Here is a 15,826-nt window from a genome sequence, read left to right as displayed (position 1 = left end):
TTATGTTATCGGCCCGACAGAGAATGTGGTATTTTCATTTCCTTCATAATGTGGCCTCTTCTGTGCTGATACAGGATGGATGTTGCTTTGAAGCTACTTTGAGGCGAAGTTACAAAAAATGCATAGCTAAATGTCCTACTTTTTTTTTTTTCTTTTTTTTTTTACGAAATAACATCTCCTTTCCTTTTTTTTTTAGGTTTGCCTTTTTAAATTTGGAGAGTTATTTTTAATGTTACATGTAGAGTGAGGCAGTGAGTTTTTAGAAAAGCTTTATTTGTAAAAAAAAAAAAAAAAAAAATCGCAACACATACAGACTTACTGACATGTTTTTAGTCTTTGAGGAGGAACATCAACAGGCCTTTCATTGTGAATAGGAGCTAAAAAAGTTACTCAAATGCCATTCTAAGAACTACAATCATTCCTTATTCTTGCAAGACAATAAAAATGGGGGTTTACCACTTCGTCTGGTCTGAAAACGCCTACTAACTGTTACATGTTCTAGAGTTGTCATGTCACACTAGGGTGAGAAGGATTTTCTTTCATTGTCCGTAAAGTTCTATGATACATATTTGTGAATAAGGCTCAGCTGTATATCACTCATGCATGTGACCTTAAAAAGTCACCTGACTCAAATGAATGTAGCTTTTATGTCCCATTAACCGCTGTATAAGGATCTGCTTGTTGTTAAGAACATAGCTCTTTGTTTTCACGTGGACTCATTTCTCTACAGTGCGCTGTGGTTTCTACCTCGCTGCCAGCAGTACTTGTTTTGGATGTATTTCATCTTTGTTTTTTGGCTCCTCATGAGTCATAGAAAAGTCACGTGAACATATATGACCTCAATTTGACCCCAAAGTTCTGTGTCACATAAACCCAACTCAACCTTTAAATCATTGGTAAGCCATTAAGTGGACCATTTATTTTGCTTCCCTCAAGTGGTCACTTTGTGGTGTTTGTCTAAAGATGGCCAAGAAAGTTAACACACACACACACACACACGAGGTCACTACTACTGTATATTTATTAGACATGTCGTGGCCCGGATGTGTTCATGGTGCCGGGTTTGCTTTCCCAAGCCAAATTCAAAAGCCTTTGATTTTAATCAAAGCCCTGCCTCAATGCCACATGGTAAACTGCTCATGATCAAGGTGCAAATTTCCCCCCATCCTCCTTGTCGTGGCTTCATTTGATCAGTGCTGCAGAAAATGCAACAGAGCTTCCAAATCTGCATGAAAATGTACTCTTATTCCTGATGGCTCCTTTCCTCTGCCCCCTTAAAGACAAGAACTCTTTGAAGTCCACTGATGGCTTTCATCATCAAAGTACACAGATTGACACGACAAACTCCTTTTTTAGCCATAAAGAGTGTATTCTTATGTTAAGGCTGTATATGATTTCCTCCAAAAGCCCCTTGTTCTGTTTGATGCCTCGGTGTTCGAGCTTTAGAACAATATTTTGGCAGACCTTTGGATGACACGACAGTGGTTGTTCCATTAGTCCCATCCTCTGGGGAAGTAAGAAATGGTTTCTGCTGAGAATATAAACACGATGGTGAGTGAGTGTGTTTTGACCTCTGGTCGACTGCACTCTGGAGGGACTGTCTAAGTGTGCTGTCTTGTAAGTGAGAATAGACCCTGAAAGAAAATAGATGGACGCTTCCCAGCTTGGGGAATAACAAGTGAAACAGGCTGCTATCTCAGACAAACACAATAGGGAATATTCAACCATCAGTCCACAATTCCATTCATTCTTTTTCTCATAAAGAAAACACAACTTTTTCTAATTTAACATTTTTAGGGCACATTAAGAGGATGGAATAACATATCTGCATTCAAAAACACTCTTTCTATTGACTTGTCTCTTGGAACAGTTTGGGGCATTAGGTGGAGTACTGAAAGAAAGTGATTTTTGGCTTTAGTTTTCATTGGACAGCTTTTCTCAAAAGCAAAATTAAACCTGACCAGTTTGCAGAGCTTGTGTAACATTGTACAAGTGTTTGTTTTAACGTGTTTTTCCTGCGATCTGCGCAGTAAAATAGATTCAGATTCAGATTTGACTTTATTAATCCCACAGTGGGGAAATTTCTTTGTTACAGCCGCAAAGTTTCACACAATTAAGATAAAGATAAAAAATAAACAATTTAAGAAAAGACATTTAACAATATACAAATATACAATAATAATAATAGTAATAATATACTATATACAACTTAGTGCAAATTTAAGTGGAGAAATGTGCAGAGTGCAGATTTATGCAAAATGTCAGGTTGTGTTGGTGTTGTACAGTCTTATGGCAGCTGGAAAGAATGATTTGCGGAAGCGTTCCTTTTTACACCGTGGGTGTAACCAGCATATCTCACTGTTTTAGTTAGTTTTCAAATGACAAATGGCAATTAAAAGCCTTGTTTTAACCCTTCGATACATAGCAGTCAACTTCCCTAACAACCTATTGAGTTGTTGTGATTTTATGGGACGAGTTACTGTTTGCTTGTCAAATACTGTCGCTGATGGATTCACAAGTTCCCCATCAGATTCATTATTTCAGCTGTCAGGTGTGTTTAAGAAGCAAGCACTCAATCATTGGTTGGCAAAGTGGTTGGTAGGGTAGACAAATGAAACAGCCAGAGCTAATGTTTGCTTGGGTTTGACAATAGCGAGTGTTATTCTTTCACCCTGGTTATATGTAAGGCTAAATGCAACATAAAAGGTGATGATAGGGCAATGCACATTTAGGGTATCGGCACTTCTTGTTATGGCCAATTATGTCATTTTAATATTTTTGTATTTGTTTTATAAACTAAACTGATTGAATCTGTAGTTAATATAATATGTCAGTAGGGGTGTGCCATATCGTATCGTTCACGATAATATCGATATATTTTTTTTATGGTTAAAAAAAAATGCATATCATGATATTGGCAACATTCCTACTTCTTGATGTAGTGGTGTAAGGTTGACACGTACACAACTGACTATACTGAGCTGCCCTCCAAACACACTGCTGCATTATGCATTTCGTTAGCCACAAGCTAACATTAGCTAACAATTAAAGTTGTTTTAATCACAAAAAGCTACTTACTCTCTGTCGCTAAACACACGCAGCTTTCAAAATAAGAGCACAGTGTGTTAACAGAATCCACCACAGAACTTACAAGAAGACCGTCAAAATAAGATGCCTTAAATAAAACATATACAAGAACCTTTATTCTCCTTTACAAAATGTCATTAAAATTTGCCCCGGGAACCCCTAAATGGTTAATTTTATTATTTTCTCATACTCAAGAGTCAAGAGTAAATTTTTTAGTATTTGGCAACTGTTGAGATTTGCACTTCACACTACATTTTAGATTTTTATGTATTTATACAGACTAAAAAAAAATCATATTTTCTATATATTTTTAAGTATTATTATTATTATATTATATATTATATAGAATATCGTTATCGCAAAAATAGCCTGAAATATCGTGATATTCTTTTAGGGCCATATCGCCCAGCCCTATATGTCAGTAGTTGAAACACGGTATTTTCTGACTGAATGCTTATTTTTCACTCGATTGTTCAACTGACTTTGTGTTCTGATTTTTTTTCTCCACGTAGTTTTCTGTGAATATGTTCAGGACGTTGCCGCCATCATCCAACCCCACGGGTGCTGAGTTTGACCCAGAGGAAGATGAGCCCACGCTAGAGGCTGCGTGGCCGCATCTACAGGTGCACAGGACACACACATATGCACACACACACTGTAAATGAATGTGAGTAAAACCACACAGCTGTAACTGTCACATCTTTTAACCTCTGCTCTTCTTTCCACAGCTCGTCTATGAGTTCTTCCTACGCTTCTTAGAGTCACCTGACTTTCAACCAAACATAGCCAAAAAGTATATTGACCAGAAGTTTGTAATGCAGGTGAGCACATAATGATATAAGTTATAAATAACGAATAGCATTGGATCATTGAGTGTACTTGTTGCTCAGTTGCATTTTCTCTCAGTGTCTCAGTAACCTTTTTAATGTTGCACAGCTCTTAGATCTGTTTGACAGTGAAGACCCCAGGGAAAGAGATTTTTTAAAAACCACTCTTCATCGCATCTATGGCAAGTTCCTGGGCCTGCGAGCGTACATTAGGAAACACATTAATAACATATTTTATAGGTGAGTCATTGCATTAGGAACATTAGTGACATGCCGTGTTTGTGACTAATGGAGTGTATTTTTTTTTTTTAAATGGTTCACCATGTTTGCTTTTTTCCAGGTTCATTTATGAGACTGAACATCATAATGGAATAGCAGAATTACTGGAAATATTAGGCAGGTAAGATATCTTTGAGAGGTGCACTCATCAAACTTTCTTCATGTTTATGCTTCAGGGTGTTGTTTTGTTTTTGGTTCATTTCGAATACGGTTTTTAGTATTGGTTTGATTAAATGGCTACATTCATATTGATTCATATAAGTATCTCCTTTGTTTCATCTTTCTGTTGTGTCTGAACTTCTTTGAAGTCTTAAGTACAACTCTAGCTTTTATTTTTCTAACAACCATCTTTACACTTACAGCATAATCAATGGATTTGCGTTACCATTGAAAGAAGAGCACAAGATTTTCCTGCTGAAAGTTCTGCTGCCTTTGCACAAAGTCAAGTCTCTTAGTGTATATCACCCACAGGTAACCACTTTGTCAGTCTTTATATTGTGTTATGCTTCGCTCTTTTATTAACAAAACCTTATAATAAAAATGTTTACAATCCTCCCGTTTTGTATTCAGCGGTAACATTATGTTGTCTTCCTGTCTTAGCTGGCCTACTGTGTGGTACAGTTCTTAGAGAAGGATAGCACCCTCACAGAACCGGTAAGACATGATTTATTAATGTTGTTATGTAGTTAATATTGTTGATTGAATTAGCTGAAGTCTGATTTTGACAATTCTTTACTTTGCTTCATTACAATTTGATTTTTTATTTACTATAGTGCCTGGTTTTATTGTTTTTGTGCAGTAAAATTCACACATTATTTTTTTTTATGTTGCCTTTTTATTTTGCCTCTGTGATTTCAGTATGAGTGACAAAGGAAGACAAACTTAAGCTAAATTTAGTGGATTAAAAGGTCCTTAGTCTCGCACAACAAATAAAGTTCTGTACAAACACAGTATACATGCAGCTATTTGTGCTTTATCTCTCTGGGTCTATTTTTTTTTAATGGTAGTTCTTACCACACTTCATCAACCGATTATTAAGCCCCTTTCAGAGTGCCACAAAATGCCGTAACAAGCTCATACAGTGCCGGATCACCTGGCTCCCCCATCATGCCTCTGGCACGTTCAGATTGAAGGCGAAACATCACAGAGGCGTCTGAAAGGGGCTTTAGTTGGACTGATCAGTTGTCCATTCATTCTTTTTCTTCCTGCTTTATAATCCTGTTGTCCTTCTGCACAGACGGTTATGGCTTTGTTAAAGTACTGGCCAAAGACCCACAGTCCAAAAGAGGTGATGTTCCTCAATGAACTGGAGGAGATCCTGGACGTCATCGAGCCTTCGGAGTTTGTGAAAGTCATGGAGCCGCTGTTCAGACAGTTGGCCAAGTGTGTGTCCAGCCCACACTTCCAGGTGCGACATTCATCCCAGTAAACATATAAAGTCACATGCACTTTCTTTTGCTGCCTGTCCATACATATAACTCTGTTGTAAACTCATGTGTCTTCAGGTGGCAGAACGAGCGCTGTACTACTGGAACAATGAGTACATCATGAGCCTCATCAGTGACAATGCAGCCAAGATCCTGCCCATCATGTTCCCATCCCTCTACCGCAACTCCAAGACCCACTGGAACAAGTGAGTCACTCCACAGGCCTTCCATAGCTTCTCTTCTGCTGCCCGCTTACTTGTCATGATACGAAGCACGTAAATCGAGTGACCCATGTTAATCTTTGTCCGTCTGCAGGACGATCCATGGCTTGATCTACAATGCTCTGAAACTCTTCATGGAGATGAACCAGAAGCTGTTTGATGACTGCACTCAACAGTTCAGGGCAGAGAAAAGCAAGTAAGTCACACGGGGAAATCACTTTTGTATTTCTAGCGCAGCTACAGCTCTTTTGGTCTTATTACCAACATAAAAAATATCATGCAAACATGATTAGAAATGGAAAATATGACTAAGCAGAAACCTTAGCTGAACCACAAACCTCCTGACATAATTTGAACATAACAGATTTGTGACATCAGTAAGTAATTTCTTCCTTTTGTGTCTGTTTTTGTTTTGTGCCGCAGAGAGAAAGCCAAATGGAAAGAAAGAGAAGAAGCGTGGCTGAAGATCGAGAATCTTGCAAAGTCAAACCCACAAGTGAGAAAAGAGAATAGAACTTCAGTTGCCTCAGTAACTGTAATCTTGTATGACAATAAACACCCAGTCTAGTAGAAGTGCTTCAGTTTGCACTTATCCAGTCACAACCTTTGAGTAGGCACTGTTCACCAACCCATAGCCAAGCTGGGTCGGGGAAGTGGCAAGAAGTATCAAAACGAGTCAGATTTCTAAAAGTTGAATCAAAGATTCAAAGATAAAAGCAGTAGTAATTCAGCACACAACGGGAAAGTTTTTTTCCTTTAACCGTATCTCCTCCTCTCCTCTCCCTGTACAGTTTCTGAGATACGTTGACTCAATAGGCTCAGGTAGTCCGATGGACATGGAGACAGACGGGCCGCTGCTAGACGATGTCAACATGCTAAAGAAAGCGGTAGAGGAGGAAGCCATACAGGTAGCAGTAAATATTACTGTGCACTAAGGTCTTACATTGCCTAGTGTTTCATAAAATCATTCCATCATCAATAGCGTTTAGCTGAAACCACGTACACAAACTTAACTTTTATAACCAACTACAGCTAAAACTTTTAAAACCATTTCAGGTAATGTAAGAAGAAAAACAGCCTCCTACATTGTACCATAAATATTTTTTTTGTCAAGATGATGTTTGAAAGCTAACAGACATGACATCCCTGCTGTCTTCCAACTTCCAAGTGAGACATTGGAAAAACTTAAAACAATTATGGAAATATATTCTTTGCCTTTAAGGTTGAATGAGTAGGATTTCCCTATAAAAAATATATAGACTCATACTAAAAAAAGCCTGCTCAATCTTCACTTATGACCCACTAGAGGTGTGTGTGTATCTGCAGAGACACTGCCCTCTGCCTGTTGGCTTTAGTCTTTAATCGCTGTGGTCAGGGGGAGAGAAGGGGGGCAACTTTAAATGTTGTGTTTACAAACCGCAGCAAACAAATCCTACTGATTGTATCTCTCATTTGGATCAGACTGGCTTGTGCTGAACTGTGTGTGTGAAATCAAGATGTTTCTGTCTGGATATAAGTTCAGACAAAGAAAAAGTGCAAAAATAAATGCCACAGATTTTCATCATTGCAAACAACCTGCTGTACAGAAGTGAAATAAGTGTGAAGTTGGTTTGCAGCGTGTGTTAGTGCTGAATGCTAACGGCTCTCTGTCCCACTGTCTCCTTGTGTCCAGATCCAAAAAGATCAGCGCAGAGAGCGCCCGCTGATGAGGAGGAAATCCGAACTCCCCAAGGACATCTGCACTGTCACAGCCTTGGAGTTGCACCGCAGAGCCGAGGAAATGTTGACAACGCACGACGGCCACTAAGAGACCACCCCAGATCCACCATAAACCAGCAGCAGCAGCAGCATCCACAGAGGAACCACAGGCCCCCAGAGGCCAGCACAACAGAACTCTGGTATCTCAGTCCAGCACAACACAGAACTGAACTGCTCCACCTGACACAGAAAATGTCTAAAGCCGTCTAAGCCTCATTTGGCTATCGGGGACAAGCGGCGCTCGATTCCTACTGACCCCCCCCCTCTTTTATCCACCTGGTTGTCGTCCAGCAGAAACGTCAGGTCCTGCATGACCACGACACACACCGAGGCTCTGAACTTCATGATCTCTTCCCCCCCACCCCTCGTTTTTCTCTTCTCCTGTCTTCTCAACTTTGTTGTGTTTTTCGGGGTGCTGTGCTGCCCCCTTCTGGTCATTTCTCTCAGGTGTTCTGTTCTGTGTGTGAGCTGTCTTCTCTTCTTGCCTCTTCTTTATAGATGTCAGGTGCTTGTTCAAATAATATGAGCCTTCGGTTTGATTTAAAACAAACAAAAATAAAAAAATAACAAAAACAGCCCTCATCATCAGTTGATGAGAAAACTGTCAGTTGTTTCTATATATTTAATATTCTCATAACATTTAAACTAGACAGCTGTTTATATTTTATTTTATCCTACTTAGAATATTAGGAGCTCTTCTCAGAGTAAAACACACTTCCTGCTCTGTTTGGAACTTGCTGTTTTTTTTTTTTTTCTTTTTTCCATTGGCTGTGAAGATTCATTGATCGTTCTGTTAATCAGGACAGGGTCATCTGGGACTACCAGCAGTACAACTGTTCATCAAACAGTGCTGGCCTGACAGAGGTCATGGTTTTTCATCCAACAGATCTTTGCGTAGAAGCCGAGTTTGGTGCCAACACCTCATTCATTTAGTTCCTTTCTTTCAAACGATCATTTTAACTGTGTAGGCAATAAGTTAAACAGGTTTGCAGTGTGTGTCGGTGGCTCAAACAATGGTCAGATAGTTTGTTTCATGTTGAGATGTGACTGGGATGAGTCCAGGCCCATCCCGGTTTGCTGCGCCCAGTTACATGAGAGGGGATTGTGGGATTTATTTTTGGTCGCTCGTTCCCATCCAGCCGCGATCGGAGTGTGTTCAACATGGTCATTAGCATTCAGTACAAGTCGCTGTCATTCATATGAAGCTTACGAGAGGTCAGAGAGATGTAGTCGCTCGTCTGGGATTTACACAATGCTGGTGTGTGTTGAGACGTCAAAATCGGGGCAGAAACTGTGCTGATAGTGATCGCTTCTTTTCTACTCTTCTCAAGCAAGACCCTTTTATTTATAAAACACTTGTTAGACTGCTCCGTAGATGAGGTATGTTTGGTTTGAAGAGGTCGAACATAAGCCTTTCTTTTCACAGTGCCTTTTATAGTCTAAGGGGATATTTTGCTCAACTGAGAATCGAGTAGTAGCATAAACTAAAATACCAGATCATTTAAAAAAAAAAAACAATTGTAACATCAGTTTCCAAAAAAAACCCCCAACGCGTTCAAGTCTCGCCGCTTGTACTCCAGCACATGCCTTGTCCAAGCTACAAAGTGGATTTTGTAGTTAACAGCTAGAGAGGAGAAGCAGAGTGGTCGCCCCAAGCCACTTCAGCGATGAAGCACTTCCTGATAAAACTTGAAAGAAAAACAGAAACACAACTGAAAAAAAAAAGTAGTAAAGAATTGAAATCCGTGATGCTGTCTGTCTTGGTGTGTGGGGGTCACCTCCCCTGGGTGGGGTGGATAAGAGCTAGCCTCCACAGGAGAGGAAATCACCTCCCATTGTGAATTTTCCATTCTGTGCCGCCTCCTCTATTGTCCCATTCCGCTTTTCATTTGTACCATTGTTTGACCCCCTCTGCCCAGACCTGCACACTGACTGTAACCCCTCCCTTTCAGTAGAACCAACCGCCCTGTAGGGCTCGTTATCTGGACACCTGTTTGATCTGCTTCTGGATGCTTGCAAGTTCTTTTTGTTGTGGTTTTTATTCTTCCTTTGCCTGCAGAACCTCTTGTCAGTGTTTCAACTGAATGTGCAAATTGTAAATAATACTGCAGTTACATTGTTCTGTTTTCTCCATGTTTGTCTCGGAGAACAACATTCACCAAAGGCCCAACCTCATCTCCCGTTGCCTTCTGGGTATTTCAGTGGATCTGATGAAAGTGATTCCATCCCTTCAGTAAACTTCATCGTCTGATTGGTGGTTCGCTGATTGGTGACTGCTGTTCTTCTTGAAATGGCTTTAATATTGGCTTCTTTGGAGCTCTCTTCATTTTACATAAGCTTTGTTTTCTCTTTCTTTGAAAAGAATGAAGTGTCCTTTAGTATATGTCTCATACTAAATGGCTTCATCTAATATTGTACATATAATGTACTTTTATTTTATGCTATATCTATTATTATATGGTAGATTTCATATTTTGTACAAAATACCCCATGTACAGAATACAGAGGTTATTAGCAACTGCAGACAGTTGGTATGTGGCACAGACTTCAACACATGTGACTATTTACATTTAGAAACCGTGTAGAATTTGGATAGTTTTTTATCTATTTGTAATCCCACATCTTTTTCCGTTTTTTTTGTTTTTCATCTTCAAACATGTGTTGAGATTCTACATACATGAGCTTTTTGTGTGTGCTTTTATCCAAATCTCCAGTGGTGTACATCTATCTATATACAGCAAATAAAGAGAACATGTGAGTTTTATATTTTCATCCTAAAAAACCCCCAAACTGTTCTGCGAGTTGTTATTGGTCGCATTCACGCTGTGTTTTTTTCCCCTTTCAGCGCTCTTGATGAACACCAGAAGGCCCGTTAGAGAGTTTTTAATCAAACAACCACATGTTTCTTCCTGGAGAGGTGACATGTTGCAGCTTTTCGTGTCTTCAGTGTCAGGTTAGCATAAACACAGTTTATATCTCAGGGGTGAGGAGGAGAAATATGGCACTTACAGATGTTTCCAGTGTATAAAAATGTCTTTATCTGCAGCCACTTCATGATACTTCCACCCATTATTATAGTCCCTGCTGTGAATCAACAGCAAGTCAGCATCATTAATGTCAACTGAAGTTTAAAGTTTCTTGTGACTTGGACTGGAAATTAGTCTGGTTCAATTTAGTACAGCAAATTGGAATATGCCGAACTTTCACTTTGGCAACCAAAACAATTAAATTGGTAAACTGACTTACCAAAGTCACATGAAGTCTCAAATCAACAAACCTGTGACTTGAGTTTGGATCACTTGACAGAAGTCTTAATCAGTTGTTCCATTCCACCTTTTTATCCAATAGGTAACTGCTTCAATTCTACAGGATAACATAACTATTATAAATGTATAAATGTAAAAACGTGCATTTATTTTACATTAAACTAAAAAGGACCTTGGTAAGCACAAACCTCTACTTTGGCAAAGGTTTTCAGTAAAACAAAAACTAAAATTTTCAGTAATTTGTATATCTGCCCCGTGATTCAGATCTACTCAGAAATGTAATAGGTCCTTCCTTGGCCCTGCCACACCCGTCCACCAAGTTTCATTAAAATTGGGACAGTAGTTTTTCTTTAATCCTGCTGCCAGACAGACATAAATAAACCAAACTGAAACATGACCTCTTTGATGGAGGTAAAAAAAAAACGCCACATGCATCTGTCACCAAGCAATATAGCAGGATAAGTATACAGAGAATTTGGGGAATACAAAAGGGATGGTTTATTCATTCACCATTTAGTCATTTGTAATTCTGGTACATGCTTTCATATACAGTCATGGAAAAAAATATTATACCACTTTTTTCCTTCAATTTCTTGTTCACTTTAATGTCTGGTACAACTCAAGGTACATTTGTTTGGACAAATATAATGATAACAAAAATAGCTCATAAGAGTTTAATTTAAGAGCTGATATCTAGACATTTTCACTAACAACTATTCTTGAAATATGGCATTTTGTTGTAGAAATTTCTACACTTCTGCCAATCTCTAATATGCATTATAAACACTTAATTTTGCATTATAATCTTATAGCACTGTATATTTATACTTTTTATACTTATACTATTAATTATACAACCATAACACATTATTAAGCATTTTATAATGATTTCTAAGGTAAAGTATCATAATACTTCATAATTACTGGGCACTGACATTTTTTTTGCAAGCATCATAGTGTCGTATAATTCTCATAGCTGCATTATAATGAGATTATTGGGTTAGGCTTAGTGTTGGAGGTTGGGCTAATCCTCTCCCTATGAAGTAGTAGAAGTATGATTACAATCCATTACAGACATGGGCTTGATAAAACAATGCCAGTAAGTGACCAGCAATTATGAAGTAATATGATACTTGACATAATAAAATGCAATTAATGCTATAATGGATTATGAACCTTTATAGTACTTGTAACTATAATTATACAGTGGTATAAACAGATTATGACACATGAGTAATGCACTTTAGACATGTGCTTCATAGGAAGTGTTAGCAGGCTAGAAGAGTACTTCTAAGCACTGTTGAATTTGATAATGTAAATGTAAATGTAGTCCTCTACTGCCACCTGCTGGACTATACTGGCAACCATTCAACACCCTTGAAAACCTGATGATTCATCTCAAGGCTTATCCTAATCATAAATATTACTGAACACTTACACTATTACTGTTTACCCAAGCCACACTACTGGTAATATTACCAGAGGTGTAAATCTAGTGATTGAATATATCTGTCCAGCCAACATAGACTACTGTAATTCTACGTCACAATGGGCACCTTTTAATGAGGTTTCATAGACCCTACTTACAGTGATGTAAACACAATTATATCGAGTCTCAGTGAACATACTAATACTCTAATTACTCACTCTTGATACTTTTTTTTCATGAAATTCTGTGTACATGAATTAGATTTTCTGGTTTCTATTCTCCATTATAGGAATAAAATGTGTCTTTTTTTATAGGCTGTGTTATCTTATATATCTGCTTTATTTTATTTCATTTTCTTTTATCATGCTGCAGTACTGAATTAGAACACACAACACTTAACTCATGCATAACTAACTCAACTGGCATTAATATTCTCATATAATTCGTACGCATCATAAGAATAAGAAGCATATTTTTATTCAGTATAATTTGAAGGGCACTGCTTGCTTCTCTTCACATGTTGCTAGGCGCTGCCATCAGCCAGTCACAGTTGCCCTAACGCTCTCTCGATCAGCTTGTCTGAGGTCACTTAAGTTCCTCTATTCATTTGAAGACAACAGTGAGGTTCGGCACTCGCCCACCCTCTTGTGTCTGGCACTCCTGCTGGGATCCGCGCTGGACCCAGATGAACCTGCGGGGACTGAGAAAAAACAAACAGACTTGTGCATATTTTGCCTCTAAAGCACAAATAAATGCAGGGCTGCTGCTGTGACGACGACAATGATGACACAATGAATGCGACTCTGCAATCACTGATTTATAACTACCCCCTTTGAACTTATTAATGTTTTATTGCTGTGTGTTTTTATCTGATGTATTCACCCTTGGTGCATTCCACAGATCCCTTTTTCAGGGCCAAACATAAACTTATTTGGGCAAAACATTGTAGTATAATAGCCTTTGTCTCTAAAAGACTGTCCTAATGAGGATGCAAATTGTTTCCCACCAAAAAAACACCAATTTGCTGCATTATCAAACACATTGTACCCCAATTAAGATGAAGAGGGAATATTGCTCCAGGCTGGATACGTCATTGGAAATCAGAATACGTCAGTGGTATTTGTGCGTGGGTAAAAAGCTCCCTCTCTCTGCTCTCAGATGAGGTCACTTGGGTTCATTGTTTTGCCTGCAGTCTGAGTTGCTGTGCTGTCGATCCAGAAGTATCTTGTGTTGCTTTTTTTACGATCAGGATGTTCTGACAGCCTCCGTTCACTGTCAGCGTTCAGATCTTGCTGTGCAACCCTCCCACCACCACCGGCACCCCTCCCTGGTCCTTGCAACCAAAAAACATCTTGTCACGACAGGAGATGTCAGCACCTATCGCCATGGAAACAGAGCTCAAAAGTTTGGAGCGTCGACCCTCATTGTGACTACGTCCAATCAGATTTAAGGAAAAGCTTTCAGCGCTGCATTACTTTACTCTGAAGTGCAGTGTGGGTACATCTGTGCACAACTGACTCTGTGTCTGGGTTTGTGTGTGTGTTCAATCCTGCCTGGTGGATTGTGTCTGTGTGTGTGTGTATGAGCATGCTGGTGTTTATTGGATTGTGAGCCAGAGAGTGACTCATCACAGCACCCAGGGGGGCTGAGATCCAACTTAGCTTTGTGGTCTTATATCCTTTCTCCTTTTCTTTCCACTCGCACTGAAGCTCTGTAGCACCTGACGTCCTTTGGAGCAAAGTGACGAGTCATACCTTGCACTTCAACCCCCCATCACCCTCCACCCCCCCGTCTCACCCCCACCCCGAGGATGCAGAGTTGGGGTGCAGCCCAGTCCCAGTTCCTTTGATGCTCGACACTTGGGCTTCAAAGTCCTCTGCATCAAAGCCGGGGACTTGGGTTCAGGCCCAGCAGCGGCCCGGCATCCTGCCTTAAACACACAAGAGAGAGAGACAGGATAGAGCCGTCTTCCCTTTGGGTTCATCCGGCTTTAACAAGGATAACTTCCTTACAGGGGGCACAAGACAAAGTTGGTGATATCACACTTTCGGACGATTGTTTTTTTTTACCCCAACGCCTGGTGAAAGTATTTTTCTCAGGGGGATAAGATGTTATGAAGTTGAACAAAACATAATTAAAAATGAAAATAAGCTACAATTTCTTAGGTTAAACACCCTTCACTTACAGTATGAGACTGATGCAAACACATTTACCTTTCTACAAAAGTTGTAAACACTCATTTTTAGTATTTTCTGCTATGATGGATTTGTTTTTTGTATAGTTTTAGTATAGTAGCTTGCTAGTTTAAGTCTGAAAGTTTAAATAAAGTATATTTAGTTTTCAGTGGTTCTTTGTGTTAGGAGCAGGTACAATAATATGCAGCTAAATATACATACAAAACACGTTGTTGGAGAACAGTAAAGGAATGACAATAATGTTTAATAGTTAGTCTTTGGGCTACTTTAGTACCCGATGCAAAGCAAGTGGGAAATAGCGCCATCTCCTGGAGTGTTCAGTTGGTTCAACTTCTGTGGTTAATGACCCAAGAGACGGAAATTTATGCTGTGTCCTTTTTTAATTTATTTTTAAATGAATGATTTAATAATGATAAAAAGATAAATGATTACTTTATTTTTAACTAGTCAACAATTAATTCAAGTTTTGTTTTTCTTAAGGGAACAATATTTTTTTACTGCTTTTGTTTCCATTTTAATTTCAATTTTAGTGTACTATAATAACCCCGCTAAAAGGCTTCCAATTCTGAAATGCATTACACACACACACACACACACACACACACACACACACACACACACACAAATAATTAATTATTTGTTGATCTGCTGATTATTTCTTGATTAAAGATTTTAAAGAGTCCAAAACCCCCCAAATACTCAATTTTCTGTTAAAGAGAAACTTTTGAGACTTATGCTTAAAATTTAATATACGTGTTTATATGTTGCTTGTTGAACATTTAATACTTTTATTGTTTACCAAACAAGCTGCAGAGGTTACAAGAAACATTTTTGGAGGCAATGCATCGCTGGCTGGAGATATGTCAAAATTAAGTAAATTCAACTTAAAATACCTACATTGTGCCTCCACATGTGCACATTAGTCATCTCTGTCATTTAGTGCAGGATGTAGACTCAGAAACCTGCTACACTTTCTACAGACAGCATTACGCCTCACGAAACGGAAGCTTAAAGGAACAGAAGGTGAGATGGAAACATTGAGAAGGCCGTGTTAGTTGTGACGGATGAGTTAATGTATAGTTCACTTTTTTCTTTTGTTCACAGCAATACAAGCTGTTCCTGACGTTGCCCCTGGTAAGATGCAGTATCCTTTTTCCACCGCGACATAAAGGCCACAAAGAAGCAGGTACATATTATGAAGTGACTTGCACAGAAGAAATGCAGACTGTCACATGTTGAAGAAACTCTATGACCATGGACCTGAATTCCCTGCTGGGTAATTTGCCATAAAGTATGCAGAAATACTGGGACCGAGGAGGGGTCCATATTGCATTCTG

At 39.0% G+C, this 15,826-nt stretch overlaps 1 protein-coding gene across 5 annotated transcripts in view; it reads left to right on the top strand.

The window, feature by feature from the left end:
* ppp2r5cb (protein phosphatase 2, regulatory subunit B', gamma b) overlaps positions 1-10,389 on the top strand; it is a 29,806-nt gene extending 19,417 nt beyond the window's left edge. For 3 of the 5 annotated variants that reach the window (XM_059356180.1, XM_059356179.1, XM_059356182.1), the window contains 12 exons: positions 3,600-3,710; positions 3,816-3,908; positions 4,024-4,154; positions 4,255-4,314; positions 4,556-4,664; positions 4,794-4,847; positions 5,431-5,601; positions 5,699-5,826; positions 5,936-6,037; positions 6,265-6,337; positions 6,633-6,749; positions 7,514-10,389. In XM_059356180.1, the coding sequence (XP_059212163.1) occupies positions 3,600-3,710; positions 3,816-3,908; positions 4,024-4,154; positions 4,255-4,314; positions 4,556-4,664; positions 4,794-4,847; positions 5,431-5,601; positions 5,699-5,826; positions 5,936-6,037; positions 6,265-6,337; positions 6,633-6,749; positions 7,514-7,648 (1,284 nt within the window). In that variant the 3' untranslated portion in view covers positions 7,649-10,389. The remainder of the gene's footprint in view (positions 1-3,599; positions 3,711-3,815; positions 3,909-4,023; positions 4,155-4,254; positions 4,315-4,555; positions 4,665-4,793; positions 4,848-5,430; positions 5,602-5,698; positions 5,827-5,935; positions 6,038-6,264; positions 6,338-6,632; positions 6,750-7,513) is intronic. The other 2 variants (XM_059356181.1, XM_059356183.1) reach the window with 1 other exon arrangement.
* Positions 10,390-15,826: the final 5,437 nt, after the last annotated feature.

This window comes from Centropristis striata, chromosome 18, assembly GCF_030273125.1.
Source record: "Centropristis striata isolate RG_2023a ecotype Rhode Island chromosome 18, C.striata_1.0, whole genome shotgun sequence".
Classification (NCBI taxonomy): domain Eukaryota; kingdom Metazoa; phylum Chordata; class Actinopteri; order Perciformes; family Serranidae; genus Centropristis; species Centropristis striata.
The sequence above is the reverse complement of the archived record's forward strand: the minus strand, read 5'-3'. Positions and strand labels throughout refer to the sequence as shown.